At 41.6% G+C, this 14,883-nt stretch overlaps 1 protein-coding gene across 1 annotated transcript in view; it reads right to left on the bottom strand.

The window, feature by feature from the left end:
• The window catches only part of DIXDC1 (DIX domain containing 1), a 67,746-nt gene that overhangs the window by 9,914 nt on the left and 42,949 nt on the right, over window positions 1–14,883 (bottom strand). Inside the window, exons 9-17 of the mRNA XM_052652697.1 lie at window positions 13,805–13,858; window positions 12,405–12,455; window positions 9,669–9,773; window positions 9,267–9,320; window positions 8,568–8,660; window positions 8,414–8,485; window positions 7,635–7,724; window positions 7,120–7,281; window positions 6,546–6,612 (exon numbers count right to left, since the gene is read on the bottom strand). Of these exons, the coding sequence (XP_052508657.1) occupies window positions 6,546–6,612; window positions 7,120–7,281; window positions 7,635–7,724; window positions 8,414–8,485; window positions 8,568–8,660; window positions 9,267–9,320; window positions 9,669–9,773; window positions 12,405–12,455; window positions 13,805–13,858 (748 nt within the window). The remainder of the gene's footprint in view (window positions 1–6,545; window positions 6,613–7,119; window positions 7,282–7,634; window positions 7,725–8,413; window positions 8,486–8,567; window positions 8,661–9,266; window positions 9,321–9,668; window positions 9,774–12,404; window positions 12,456–13,804; window positions 13,859–14,883) is intronic.

The following is a 14,883-nucleotide window of genomic DNA, read 5'->3' as shown; positions in this document are numbered from 1 at the left end:
CTTCAAATGCTTCTTCTGCCCAGTTCTGTCTCTTTTGGTTCAGAGATTCTAGTTACATGTATCTTCATCCATATGGATATTATCCCATGGCTACTGGGTTGTTTTTCCTCTCTCCGACTCTTTTTCTTTTCGTACTGCAGTTTGGGTAATTCCTATTGACCTATCTTCAAGTTCACTGATTCTTTCCTTAGCTGTGTTTGTTGAGACTTCTGATGAACCTGCTGAAGACACTCTTCATCTTTGTAATATTTATTTTTATTTCTAGCATTCCATTTGACTCCTTTTCATAATTTCCATCTCTCTGCTAAATGCACTATACAATACATGCACTATATAAACATTTTTACTTCAGCCATTAACACAGTTTCTAAAAACTCCTTTTCTGATCGTGTCAATATCTTAGTCACGTGTGAGTCAACTCTTGAGTAGACCCTTATTGACTCCTGACAGTGGTGTGCATTTTTCTTGTTTCTGTGGATGTTACATAAATTTTTATTGACTGTCAGACTTCCTGTGTAAGTCTTCCTGTGTAAGATGGTAGAGACTAAGGTAAAAAATGTTTATGTCTAGAAATGGGCACACTGCTTGTTCTTCCCGGCAGTGGCAGCCGGTCCCTCCTCTGAGCCCCCACCCCCAAAACAGGATTTCTCAACACTCTGTTCCCACAACCAGTCTTTGCCATAAGCACCCAAATGGAGGTCAACAGAAGCATCAGCAAGCAGGTGCAAACTCTTGTTGCATTTACGGCCCCCAGGGTTCCTAGTCTCTGCCTAGCCTTTCACAATTTATTAAAATCTTAGCTGAATTCCTACCTGTTTGTACAGTGGCCCCATCTTCCTCCTGCGCTCTGCCATAAGTGAGCCAGTGCTGGTATCCTATCTGTGCTTGGAAGCACCTGTTTACCTTTCAGGCTGGTTGGCTGCCCTCTGATCTCATCTCTCTGATGGATTTAAGACAGTTATAATATTTTAGACTAGTCAACCTTTTCTCCCTGTTAGCACAGCTCCTTCCAGGCTTATTATAATTCACTTTTTAAAAAACTGAGGTATAATTCATGTAACTCAAAACTCACCATTTTAACCACTTAAAGTGTACAATTCAGTGGCACTTAATACATTCACAGTGATGTGTAACCATCACCACTATCTAGTTCCAGAACATTCTCAGTATCTGAAAAAGAAAACTCATACTCAATAAACTCCCTTCCTAATCCTGACGTCTGTCTAATCTACTTTCGGTCTCGATGGATTTGCCTATTCTGGACATTTCATAGAAAAGGATCCTTCCAATTTCTGCCCTTTTCCGTTTGGCATCTTTCACTTAACATTTTCAAGATTCATTTATGTCGTAGCAGGTATCAGTAATTCATTCCTCTTTGTGGCTGAATAACATTCCATTATATGAATATATGCAGAAATTGTTTACCCTTTTATCAACTGATGGACACTTGGCTGTTTCCACCTTTTAGCTACTGTGAATAGAACATGTGTGTACATGGGTTTTTCTTTTTTTTTTTTTTGAACACTTGCTTTTCATTCTTTTGGGCATATACCTAGGAATGGAATTGCGAAGTCATATAGTAATTCTATGTTTAACTTTGAAGAGCCAGCAAACTGTCTTCTACCATTTTACATCCCTATCAGCAATGTGCATAAGTTTCAACTTCTCACCAACACTTTTACTTGTTTTTTCAGAGTCATCAGTAGGCATGAAGTGGTATCTCATTGTGGTTTTGGTTTGGATTTTCCTAATAACTAACAACTTTATCATATTGGCATGTGCGTATTGGCCATTTGGGGCTTCCCTGGTAACTCAGCAGTAAAGAATCTACCTGCAGTGCAAGAGATGCAGGAGACACGGGTTCGATCCCTGGGTGGGGAAGATCCCCTGGAGAAGGGCATGGCAACCCACTCCAGTATCCTTGCCTGGAGAATCCCATGGACACAGGAGCCTGGCGGGCTATAGTCCATGGGGTCACAGAGAGTCAGATGCCACTGAAGAGGCTGAGCGCACATATACACCTTGGCCGTTTACTCTTCTTCGGGGAAATGTCTATTCAAGTCCTTTGCCCATCTGTTATTAATATCAGATTTTTTTTGGTCTTCTGTTGCTAAGTTATAAGAGTTCTTTATATAGTTTTTATCCTAGGCCCTTAATAGATAAATGATTTTGAAATATTTTCTCTTATTCTGGTTGTCTTGTCACTTTCTTGATAATATTCTTTGATCCAAATAGTTTTTAATTTTGATGAAGTCCATTTTCCTCTTTTTTTTCTTTTATTGCTCATGTTTTTAATGTCTAAGAATTCAAGGTCATGAATATTTTCCCCTGTGTTTTCTTCTGAGAGTTTTAGTTTTAATACTTATATTTAGGTCAATGATACATTTTAAATTAATTTTGTACATAATGTGAAGTACAGGTCCAACTCTGTTTTTTTGCATATGGATATCCAGTTGTCCTGACACCATTTGTGGGAGATACTATTTGCTTGTCAAATTATCATAGATGCATGGGTTTTATCTGAAATCTCAATGTATTCCACTAATCTAATGTGCATGCCTGCTAAGTTGCTTCAGTCATGTCCCTATGGACTGTAGCCCACCAGGCTCCTCTGTCCATGGGATTCTCCAGGCAAGAATACTGGAGTGGGTTGATATGCCCTCCTCCAGGGGATCTTCCTGAACCAGGGATTGAACCGGTCTCCTGCAGCTCCTGCAGTGCAGGCGGATTCTTTACCACTGAGCCACCAGGGAGGCCCTCAATAATCTACTGTATTACTTTTAAAATAATTATTGTTGTTGCTGTTTCCCTTAAGAGTAAATTGCAAGACAGGAAGTAGGTTCAAAGAGACGATTACTCTTTCAGGAGATTTGGCTGTCATGAAAAGGAGAAAGAAAGGGCACAGCCTTGCATCTCTCATATGCCACACTATACCAGATTATCCACATATAATATTTCACTTAATGTTTACAATCCTTCAAGATTATCTCCATTTCAAAAACATGAAAACTAAAATGCAAGGATGGTCATTAACATTCTTGCCCATGGTATACTCTGCTGAGAGCTACAACTGCATCCCAGATCTGTTTGATTCTATACTCTTATGTTTTCCCCCTTTATTGTTTTGTTTCCAGTTTTGCACATGAGTTTGAAGTGCCTTCTGACCTGCAGAAGATATCCAGCTGGCATTCAAAAATATAGCCCTGCAGCTCGGAAAACGCTTGCAGTTAGAGATGAAAGTTTAAAAATAATTGGCATACCAGAGTGGTTGAAGCCATGAAAGTAGAAAGGATCACCGATGAAGAATATCAGAAGGCCTAGGTCGAGACCTCCAGTGGAATCCCAGGACACAGTCAAGGGTTAGGCAGAGGAGGAGAAGAGAAGGAGGTTATACCTAGTTCTCGAGACTACAGTCTAGTAAGGCCAAGCACCAAGTCCATCTTGTTCATCTCGAGATTTCTAGTGCCTAACAAGAACTCTACATAATGAATGCTCAATAAATATTTCATGAACGAATAACTGGTTGGTACTAAAGTTAAAGAAGAGGAATGTTTCCAGAAGGAGACTATTCAAAGATAGTAAATGCTTTTGAAAATTCAATGGAAGATAAGGTATGAAACATGACCACTTTGATTAGGCAACAAGACAGTCAACATGCACCCGAGAAAAACATTAAGTGGAGTACCTGAGTAAAAGACCACTTAGTGGATTAAGAAGTGAATGGGAGGTAACAATGAAGAAAGAGCCTTGTAGATCATTCTTTCAAGAAGTCTGATGCAGGGGAATAAGATAAATAACTCAGTAGCTAGAGGGTTATCAAATTGCGTGAATGTTGTATTTTTAGATGAGAGGCATTCAGCTTATTTGTCAATATAGAAATTGAATTAACACTCTGGTATTGAATTAACTGTGAATTTATTTGGTCTTTTAAATAAGTAAGTCATATACAGAAAGAATTATTCCAGGGAGGGAGAAATTTACTAGACTTATGAAAAAGAATTTCTAAATATTTAGACCTAGGTACATTGGCAGTTTAAACTAACTTAAAGAAAGCACTGTTGCCAACATCCGCTGGATCATGGAAAAAGCAAGAGAGTTACAGAAAAACATCTATTTCTGCTTTATTGACTATGCCAAAGCCTTTGACTGTGTGGATCACAAGAAACTGTGGAGAATTCTGAAAGAGATGGGAATACCAGGATCACCAGACCTGCCTCTTGAGAAATCTGTACGCAGGTCAGGAAGCAACAGTTAGAACTGGACATGGAACAACAGACAGGTTCCAAATAGGAAAAGGAGTGCGTCAAGGCTGTATATTGTCACCCTGCTTATTTAACTTCTATGCAGAGTACATCATGAGAAACACTGGACTGGAAGAAACACAAGCTGGAATCAAGATTGCCGGGAGAAATATCAATAACCTCAGATATGCAGATGACACCACCCTTATGGCAGAAAGTGAAGAGTAACTAAAAAGCCTCTTGATGAAAGTGAAAGAGGAGAGTGAAAAAGTTGGCTTAAAGCTCAACATTCAGAAAACGAAGATCATGGCATCTGGTCCCATCACTTCATGGGAAATAGATGGGGAAACAGTGGAAACAGTGTCAGACTTTATTTTGGGGGGCTCCAAAATCACTGCAGATGGTGACTGCAGCCATGAAATTAAAAGATGCTTATTCCTCGGAAGAAAAGTTATGACCAACCTAGATAGCATATTCAAAAGCAGAGACATTACTTTGCCAACAAAGGTCCGTCTAGTCAAGGCTATGGTTTTTCCTGTGGTCATGTATGGATGTGAGAGTTGGACTGTGAAGAAGGCTGAGTGCCGAAGAATTGATGCTTTTGAACTGTGGTGTTGGAGAAGACTCTTGAGAGTCCCTTGGATTGCAAGGAGATCCAACCAGTCCATTCTGAAGGAGATCAGCCCTGGGATTTCTTTGGAAGGAATGATGCTAAAACTGAAACTCCAGTACTTTGGCCACCTCATGCCAAGAGTTGACTCATTGGAAAAGACTCTGATGCTGGGAGGGATTGGGGGCAGGAGGAGAAGGGGACAACAGAGGATGAGATGGCTGGATGGCATCACTGACTCAATGGACGTTAGTCTGAGTGAACTCCGGGAGTTGGTGATGGACAGGAAGGCCTGGCGTGCTGCAGTTCATGGGGTCGCAAAGAGTCGGACACGACTGAGTGACTGAACTGAACTGAACTGAAAGAAAGTACTAAAGAGGACAAGGATGAAATAAAAAGCCTATCAAGAAAACAGAAATGGGGATTTCCCTGGTGGTCCAGTGGTTAAGACTCTGAGCTCCCAGTGCAGGGGCCTGGGTTTAATTCCTGGTCAGGGAACTAGATCCCACATGCCACAGTGAAGATTGAAGATCCTGTGTGCCATAACCCAGAGAAGCCAAATAAATAAATAAATAAAAATTAAAAAAAAGAAAACAGAAATGACTGGTTCAAAACAATGCTAGAAAAAACACTGAAACTAATTTGGGTACTAATAGTCTATTTCAGTCTCAGTGTAAATATATCATTCAAGAGAAAAAAAAATATATGGAGGTTTGAGAACAAAATATATGGAGGTTTGAGAACAAAAATATTTTACCTTTCACATTTGGGCAAATACTTTCTTTAAGTGTTTTACTTTAGACTTATTAATGTGGTTTTAAAAACTATCTTTAACATATAAAACTGGTTGTGGTCAGCCTTTTACTATTTGGTTTTTATAAACTATTATTTAGATACTTTTAGATCAGGCCTGGGTAAACTATAAAAGATAAGAAAACATGAATGCTATTAAACCAAAAGGCAAGATATGAAGTATAATAGAAATTACCAGGCAGGGTAGATTTCCCAACATGTTAGAATTAACAAAGAAAAAAAAAATATAACACAGTAAGTTCAAACAAACTGAATGACCTATGCACTCAAAGTTTCGGAAATCCCCAAAGAAATGAAACTTCTTGCCTCTAAGAAGAACTGGAAATTTTCTCTATTTGAGACTTTCAAGTGATCTGTGTATGTGTTTGTTGTTTTATATTTTGCTTCGTTTGGTGTAGCCTGTTTGGAGCTTGTTTATTTCCAAAGATATTTTGTTTAAGATATTTTAGCCTCTCTGAATCAGCAGCATGCTGCATGTGGCTAAACAGTACTCGGGGTAATGGTGGTGGTGATAATGATGGCATAGTCTTCATAGTCCTAGAAGCAACTTGATTCTAGTATTGCTATAGAACAATGCATTGTAAAGGTGAAGTACTGGACTTCCCTGGTAGTCCAGTGGTTAAGAATCCACCTTGCAAGGCAGGCAATACAGGTTCAGTCCCTGGTTGGGGAACTAAGATCCCACACGCCTTGCCACAACTAAGACACGATGCAGCCAAACAGAATAAATGAGTGTGAAGAATGTGGTACTTCTTTTTTTTTAAAAAAAAGCATGAAATACCACAAGGAAAATCCTATCTCCAAAATATTAGTAGCATATAAATACTAACTTTCTGATCTACTATGCTAGGAGTCCTTACTGAGCAGTACGGAGTACTTACTTGAATTAGGGGGCCAGGACTCCCGGTATTCACTACCTGCTTGAGTTCTGGGTGACTTGCCCCGAACCTGGGGAGTGACGCAAAAATCACAAGAGTTATGATCAACAGGAGAATTTAACCAAGAAATTTTAATCATAAAAGTATACTTAAAATATATACTTTTCTACCACATCTTTTTCCACAGAATATAAAATTGGATGTGTTTATCCTAGCAATAACAACATACACGTGTAAAAAGCATTCTGGTTTTCAATGCACTGTCTCATATATTTCCTCAACCAATGCGAAGCTCATTCGGGGGGAAGAGGACGGAGAATAAGCAGTAAACGGAGACCTGTGGGTCAAGAACGACAATCCCTTAGACAGCTACCCAGCTGCTTAGAGTTATCTGTGAACTCCCTCCTTGACTGACATACCATGATGAATGGTCAGCTCCCTTGAGAGGAAAACCAAAGAGAAAAGCAACTGTAACCTTCAGCAGGGCCTTCTATCTTGGCACTGCCTTCATCTACATTAAATTGACAAGAGTAAGCTTCTTCGGGGGATGAGAGAAACATCACAGAAAGAGGCTCACCCTTCTTTCTTGCTTCCTCTGGGTCTCCACGGCATGCAGGCGCTCCATGAGGCTGGAGATGCCCTGCTCCAAGCTGTCGATGGTGTGGTGCTGAGGGTCGTGGCCACTGAAGCTGTTGCGCAGGCTGCGGAGGGCGTCTCGCACAAGCTGCAGGTCGCTGCTCTGTGAGCAAAACCGCGGGGCTGCGGGCATGGCCACGTGGCAGGGCCACCTTATTAACCATGTCCCGACCGCGGGGCTTAAGAGGATACAGGGGAGGGGTTTCCAACAGACCTCTTATTTTTGATGATAGAGGTGGAAATGGTAGGAAAACTTTTTCCTCCATAGACGCAAGCCCACTGATGGCTCACGAATTCTTAACTTTGGATAGTAAGTGCCTCACAGCTTTACACATCCAACAGATGCAAGAACTGGGGAACAGGGATATAAAAGGCCGACTCCACTGGCGATGACTAGGGTACCCTTTTCGTTTTGGCTGGAAGTGGCAAGTCTGTACTCAAATCCTAAGGACATACCCCTCTGTGAACGACTGAAGCAGCTCCTTTTCCTGCCGCTGGAAGGAGAAAACCATTGCTTTGAGAGCTGTGATTGTTGTAGCTGGTCACCTAGAGCAGCAAGAAGAAAGGATGCTTGTACGAGGGAAAATTCCAAAGCAATTCCTCTTATTTTTCTTCTTTACACGAATCACTTCCTGACGTAGTGCAAAGATTTTTTTCCCTTTAGTTCACTGCTGTATCTCCAGTACCTGACACTCAGAGGGCACTGCTGAATGCAGAGTGAAGAAAATGAAAACCTTCATTTGGAGGCCCTTGCCTAGCCTCTGCCTGGCCCCAGGAAGGCCTGAGAATGCTGCTCCAGTATCTCCTGCCTTTGCTTCAGTAATAAAAAGGAAAAAAAAGAACAGTGTCTAAAACTTTTTGAGCCTAACTCTGTGCCAGGCAGATCTACCAGGACTGTGTTGTTATTTAGATGGACTATCTTATGTATTCCTCATCATGGCAGAGAAGGTCACTGCTATTTCCATTTCCCAGATGAGCCTTCTTTCTAAGGTTCAGAAGTTAAGCAACTTAAGGTCACACAGTGGGAAAGTGTATAAAAAAATGTTTTTTTTTTTTTTTTAAATGGTAAAGCTGGGACTTGAAACCAGATTTTCTTATCCCAGAACCTGCACTTTTATCCTCCCCACCAAACAGAAACCAACCTGTGGTGCTGGTTCAGCCCTGAGTTAACAACTGAATCTCCCTCTTTGCCCCTGTAAACGTGTGACAGAGACCCCGGGCGGTAGGCAGGTTACCTCGTCTGCCTCTCTTTTCATACAGTGAGCCAAAAGGACATCTTTGTGTTCCAGCTCTCGCTCCAGGTCCACCTGCAAATGCAAACACTCAATCAGACAGGGATTCCTTCAGGTCGGAGGGGCAGGAAAGCCAGTGGTGAAACATGGTCCCCACCTGCTGGTAACTGGCCTCAGACAGTTGCCGAAGTGCTTCTTCCAACTTGGCCTGGTTCTGCAGCAGGAGGCGATCTTTCTGCCCCAGCTCCTTCTGCAACAGAGACACGCCTTTCAGATGAGTGGCAAAGCCAAGGAGATCCAACATTTCACCTTTCGTGATACCATTTCCATCTAAGGAAAGTAGAGCCCCACACAGTCAAAGGCTTTAGCGTAGTCAGTGAAGGCAGAAGTACATGTTTTTCTGGAATTCTCTGGCTTTTTTAAATGATCCAACAGATGTTGGCAATTTGTCGTCTGGTTCCTCTGCGTTTTCTAAACCTAGCTTGTACATCTAGAAGTTCTCAGTTCACATACCATTGAAGCCTATTTTGAAGAATTTTGAGCATTGCCTTGCTAGCATGTGAAATGAACACAACTGTACGGTAACTCAAACATTCTTTGGCATTGCCCTTCTTTGGGATTGGATAAAGATAAAGGCTGGCTGAACTGAAGCTTCCAGACTCCTAGCTCTGTGTTCCTTCTCCTAGCCGTGCTATCGACCTTCAGAGTTAGTAAATCAAAGGAACTCAGAAAAGGATTTCCTTGCAGAAAGCAAGGAGGAGAACAGAGTACTGAAGTGTTCTTTGAACAACAGCAACAATAGACTGTTCACCAAAGGTCAGGTGGAAATAATTTCCAAACTGATACACATTCTTACCTTATATTCTCCCAAGAGCCGATTCCTCTCCTCTAGCTTCCTCTGCAGATCCACCTGCAAGAAGAATAAGACAGAATTCAATGGTGTGGGGGCATTATCTGCCAAACCAGTAGGTAACTAGAGCTGATGGTGGCAGTTTACAGGATACAGCACAGAGAGGGCACGTCTATGGTAAAAACACACAGCCACTCTCCACATCTTTAGCGAGATAATCAGACTGTAGAACCACAAGGCAGCCTGAATGTCTCAGTGTCCTCAACATCGCAGGGCTCAAGGCCAGTGTGGTACAGGCTTTCATCTAGGAACAAGGAGGAGTCCTCAGAGGGGGAACAGATCTAACAGGACTTCATACTATATCCTATTTGGGGCTCAGTGGAGTCCAAGTTCACTCTTGCAACTCACGTTCTGGTTGTGCAGCTCATCTTTGTCCATATTTGCCCTCAGTAGTTCCTGTTTGAGCTGAAGGACAGATGTGTCCTGCTGAGTCAGCCTCTGCTGCAGGGCATCCTGGGGAGAAAGCACACTCACTACGTGATCCCAGCTCATCCATCAGCCAGCTGTTACTAAACCAGGAGACAAACAGAACACAGGGTCCTGCCACAGGAGATGAGCAGGAATTTTTCTGTTCCCTTCCAGGACACTAGAATCTAAAGGAAAATCCTACCTGTTGTCCTACCAGACTGATGGAAACCCGATTTTTCCCTCTGTGCTTTACTTGCCCCTACATTCCCTTGTGTTGCCAACAGCATGATGGTCTAGGGGGAGAATATAAGTGGCCTCTGGGCTCAGACAGACCTAGTCTTAAATTACACACCTACCACTTGCTTTCATGACAGTGCATGCATGCTAAGTCACTTCAGTCATGTCCAACTCTTTGTGACCCTATGGACTGTGGCCCTTCAGGCTCCTCTGTCCATGGGATTTTCCAGGCAAGATTACTGGAGTGGGTTGTCATGCCCTCTTTCAGGGCATCTTCCTGACCCAGGGATCGAACCCTCGTCTCTTATGTCTTCTGCACTGGGAGGAGGGTTCTTTACCACTAGCACCATGACTATGACCTTGGACAACGCACTCTCCTTCCTCCCTCCTTGACTTTCTTCTCTAAATCCTTGGCCTGTAAATACTCAATCTAGATGAGCTCTTTTGTCCAAGAGGGTTGGGGCCTATCACTGCCTGACACCCTGTTCACAAAGGAGCCGTGGAATCACTCCCATCCTGCCTTCCAGAGCCCGGGCCCTGCCCGGCTTCCACTGCCTTTCACCGCCTTGTCTGGACCAGGACTGGGATCCTATTTCCCTGCTCAGAAATGTTCTTAAACCGATGGTTCCTCCTCCCGGTGTAATAGGATCCTACTAATTTTAGGATATCTTCCTCTTAGCTTGGACCATCTTGGTTCCCACCAGGCATAGGACAAGGTGGGTTGTACACACTTACTTAAAAGGATCGGCTATGAGATCAGCCCTGGGTGTTCTTTGGAGGGAATGATGCTAAAGCTGAAACTCCAGTACGCTGGCCACCTCATGTGGAGAGTTGACTCATTGGAAAAGACTCTGATGCTGGGAGGGATTGGGGGCAGGAGGAGAAGGGGACGACAGAGGATGAGATGGCTGGATGGCATCACCGACTTGATGGACTGAGTTTGAGTGAACTCCTGGAGATGGTGATGGACAGGGAGGCCTGGCATGCTGCGATTCATGGGGTCGCAAAGAGTCGGACACGACTGAGCAACTGAACTGAACTGATGACACAATCCTCCAACCACAGTGACTTCAAATGGAACTAATGGACTAGAGCTGCATCCCAGGAAATGTGCCTTGACTCTTCTCTCTTTACAGACTGCAAACAAACCATGCAGGCTCTGGAGGATGTGAGAGTCTTTCTTAAATATGCTGTCTGCCATGACAGTACATGGCCAGGTGGCCTCAGATGCCCTTGGCACCAGTGGTTCAGAGGAATATTTCCCAAAGTGTGCTTCATGGGATGTTAACAAGTGTCACATGAGAGGAAAAGCGCTTCTGTGATTAACAGTTTAATCGTTTTTTAGGCCAGCCTCTTTACGGCAGACCTTCTCTGGTCCTTTAATATGCTATTATTCAGTGTGACTCTTCAAGCCTGCATGGCACTTCTCAAACTTATTTGAGCATGGAACATGCTGTTTTTTGGCATCTCAAAGGACTAAGACTACAGAACATTCTGGAAGATGCTGCTGAGTTACACCCTAGTCTGGCTCATGAATGGGAGTGTAGGAAAGCAGCAGTTTAAGAGCATCCTTTTCCACTTCTGAGGTATTATTCACTTAGCACATCTACTCCTACTGGGGTGAAATAACATGTAAGCAAAATGGGGTTGCACAGAGTCGGACACAACTGAAGCCACTTAGCAGCAGCAGCAGCAAGATTATTAGCTAGATCACTGTTTGTATTACCAAAAGACTAGACATAACCCAGAAGACTTATCAATAGGAACTGATTAAATGAATTCTCATATATTTACATACTGGAATACTAAGGTCTTCATGTACTAAAATAGAATGATCTCTAAGATATATTGTTGAGTGAAAGCAGCAATATGTCGAGGTGGGTTTATAGTATGCTATTATTTGGGGGGAAATTACATACATACATATCTGGGGATAAGTGGTAAGTTGCCTCCAGGAAAGACAGCTAGGTGATTGAGGGGGCAGGGCCGGAAAGCCGACTTCTCAAGGATTATCCTTTCGTACTTTTTTAACTTCGAACCATTTGAATGTTAGTAACTATTCAAACCTAAGTAAATTACAGTTTTTAAGAGTTATGTTCTTCTTCAGAACTTCAGAAAACTGACAAAATACTGAAACTGAAGAAAACCGCAGTAACTGATTGTTTTCACACATAGAAAAAAGCAAGGTGGCAGAGGGAAATGACAGCACCATGAGTCATATTCACCAGAACTACACCTCAGCAAAGCAAAGGTATGTTCCTCCACCTGTCTCACTTCCCATCCACAAAGCCCTGTCTCTGCTGGGAGCACAGAGCCTGTGAAAGGGCCCATCAGATGTACACAAGAAAAGGCTAGGGGACCCAACTAGTACCCCAATTCCCTCAGAATGCTTTACCTTGTAGAGAATTTATTTAAAATGTTAAATATCTTTCTTTTTACCTTTATCCCCTGTAAGTTTCTGGCTTCTTGTTTATATTTCAGCAGCTCCTTCTGCAAACCAAATATAGTTAGATCAGATGGTAGCATCTGGGTTGCTTCAGAAGCATTACCTCATTCTGTCAGTAAGAATATGAAACTCATATAACCATTCCAAGGAAAATCAACCCTCCACTGAGGCCAAAGGCAGGTCTGGTCCAGGAAAAATTAAAAGCTGACCCATAGAAATGAGCAGGACCCATCTCACTCTCTCCTGTGGCACCCACGCTCAGTTGCCCAGTTTCCCAGTTTCAACTGTTCATAATCTTTCTGGCCAAGAAAGAAAATGCCATACATTCCCATAGGTTCATCATTCCTATATTTAGCAATCCTCACCAACAGGGAAACTTAATCATCAATCATAATAATCTAAATCCCTCTCCTGAAAATACATGATATCTCAATATACCTACCCCCAACCTCATGAAGTAATTATCTCATTTTTAATGTCCAGAAAGGGTTACAGAGTTTCGGTTCTCCAAGAGGGTATTGTTCTTTATGGACCAAACAAAAACACATTTGGCCCAATAATAAAATACTTAGTTAACTGTCCCTTAAATATATGCACACGATTGTCATTAGGAGAAAGATTTTAGGAGAGGAGCACCCGTAACTCAGATTCTACTCTCTCTTTTTCTATTGCAATCTCTTCAAGAGTTTGGAATTAACATATCTAAAATGGGGATTCTTCAGCAGGACTCCACAGATGGGCTCCAAAGTTAGTCCACTCAAAACCCAGGTCAGTGAGTGCTCTCATGCAAATTGCTGGGGAGAGGGTTAATGGCTTCAGTCATATACTTATGACTTCAAAAAAGCTAAGCCCCACTGATCTAAAAAAATTCTGGAAGTATTCATTAATAAAAAAAAGACCATACTGAACTGTTGTTAATAATACTGTACTGTATATTGGAAAACTGTAAGTTTCTTAAAAGTTTCCTTAATAAGAAAGAATTTGTAAATATGTTAACTAAGTTTACTGTGATTATTTCACAATATATACATATATTGAATCAACATGTTGTACACCCTGAAACTAATTATGTTATGTCAATCATTTTAAACATGACCATACTGATAGTAGATCCTTTATTTATTTTAATTAAAAAGATAAATATGAAACATTTCAAACATATAGAAAGGTATAAGTAATAATGACATAGATACCTATTATTCCCTGAGATTAAAAAGGTGTTACTCTTTTACTCTGTTTATGATATACCTCTCTCTTTCAGTTAAAGACATAATACAGATACAGCTAAAGTCTGGAATCTGCATCTCTCCCTTCTCCCCATTACTATACTAAAGTGGGTGTGTAATAGCCCCAAAATTTTTTCAAAGGGTAAAATGTGCATTTCCTGACATACCTTTAGGTCTTGATTCTCCTCTATACTCTGATCCAGACGACTTTGGATTATAATCTGGATATAAAGCAAAAAGAGATGATTATATATCTATGCTGTAAAATTCAGAGGTCATTCATCAACAGATATTTACTGAGCAGCTATTAGATGCTGGCCAGGGTAGAGCAGCTACAGAGAACTGCCTTCCAGTGGAGGCATATGCCCTGGGGGTGCGAGTAGATGACCACAGATAAAGTTTAGAATGAGTGTGTGTGTGTTGTGTGCAGAGGGTTTGGGAAATGATCAGAGAAATGATAAGAGATGAAGTTCAAGAGGAAAATGGAAAAGGATCATGAAGGCCAGGAAGGACAATGGAGGAACTGATGAAGAAGTTTTAGGCAAAGGGATGACAACACAAAGCTTGCTTTGAAGTTAAATTATTCTTGCTGTTTTAGGGAAAATGAATTAGAGGATAGGAGAGCAATCAGGAAAACCAGTTAGGAGGCCACCAGAGTGCTGGATGAAGGCCTGAATTAAGGCAGTACCTATGAAAATGGAGAAAAGCTGGGTGAAGATATTTTAAAAGTATACTGATAAAATGTGGTGACTAAATACTGGAGTTGGTTGCCATTTCCTTCTCCAGGGGATCTTTCCAACCCAGGGATCGAATCCGTGTCTCCTGCATTGACAGGAGGATTCTTTACTATTGCATCACCTGGAAGCCCTTCAAGTATGGGTGTCAGATTTGTTTGGGGTATTTGGGTACATGGATTGTCATAAAAAACAGAAACTTAAAGGACAAATAGTTTTGAGGGTGGGGAGAGAAGGGAGAGAAAGCTGTTGAATTCAAGACTCATTGAAATTGAGATGCTTATGGGACATACAGTAGAGATAACAGGCAGGTGCATGTTGCCTTTACAAATGTAGAACTCCATGCAGAGAGCTAAACATAAATATAAATTTAAATAATTATATAAATTTATTTAAATAAAACAATAAAAATAAATGTATTTCATGCAGAGCTAGAAATAAATATTTGAGAGGCAACATAGGAGACAGGTGGGAAGTGAATGAAGCCACGGCAGCAGGTATTGCCCAGGTGA

The sequence above is a fragment of the Budorcas taxicolor genome, chromosome 15, assembly GCF_023091745.1.
Source record: "Budorcas taxicolor isolate Tak-1 chromosome 15, Takin1.1, whole genome shotgun sequence".
Lineage (NCBI taxonomy): Eukaryota > Metazoa > Chordata > Mammalia > Artiodactyla > Bovidae > Budorcas > Budorcas taxicolor.
The sequence above is the reverse complement of the archived record's forward strand: the minus strand, read 5'-3'. Positions and strand labels throughout refer to the sequence as shown.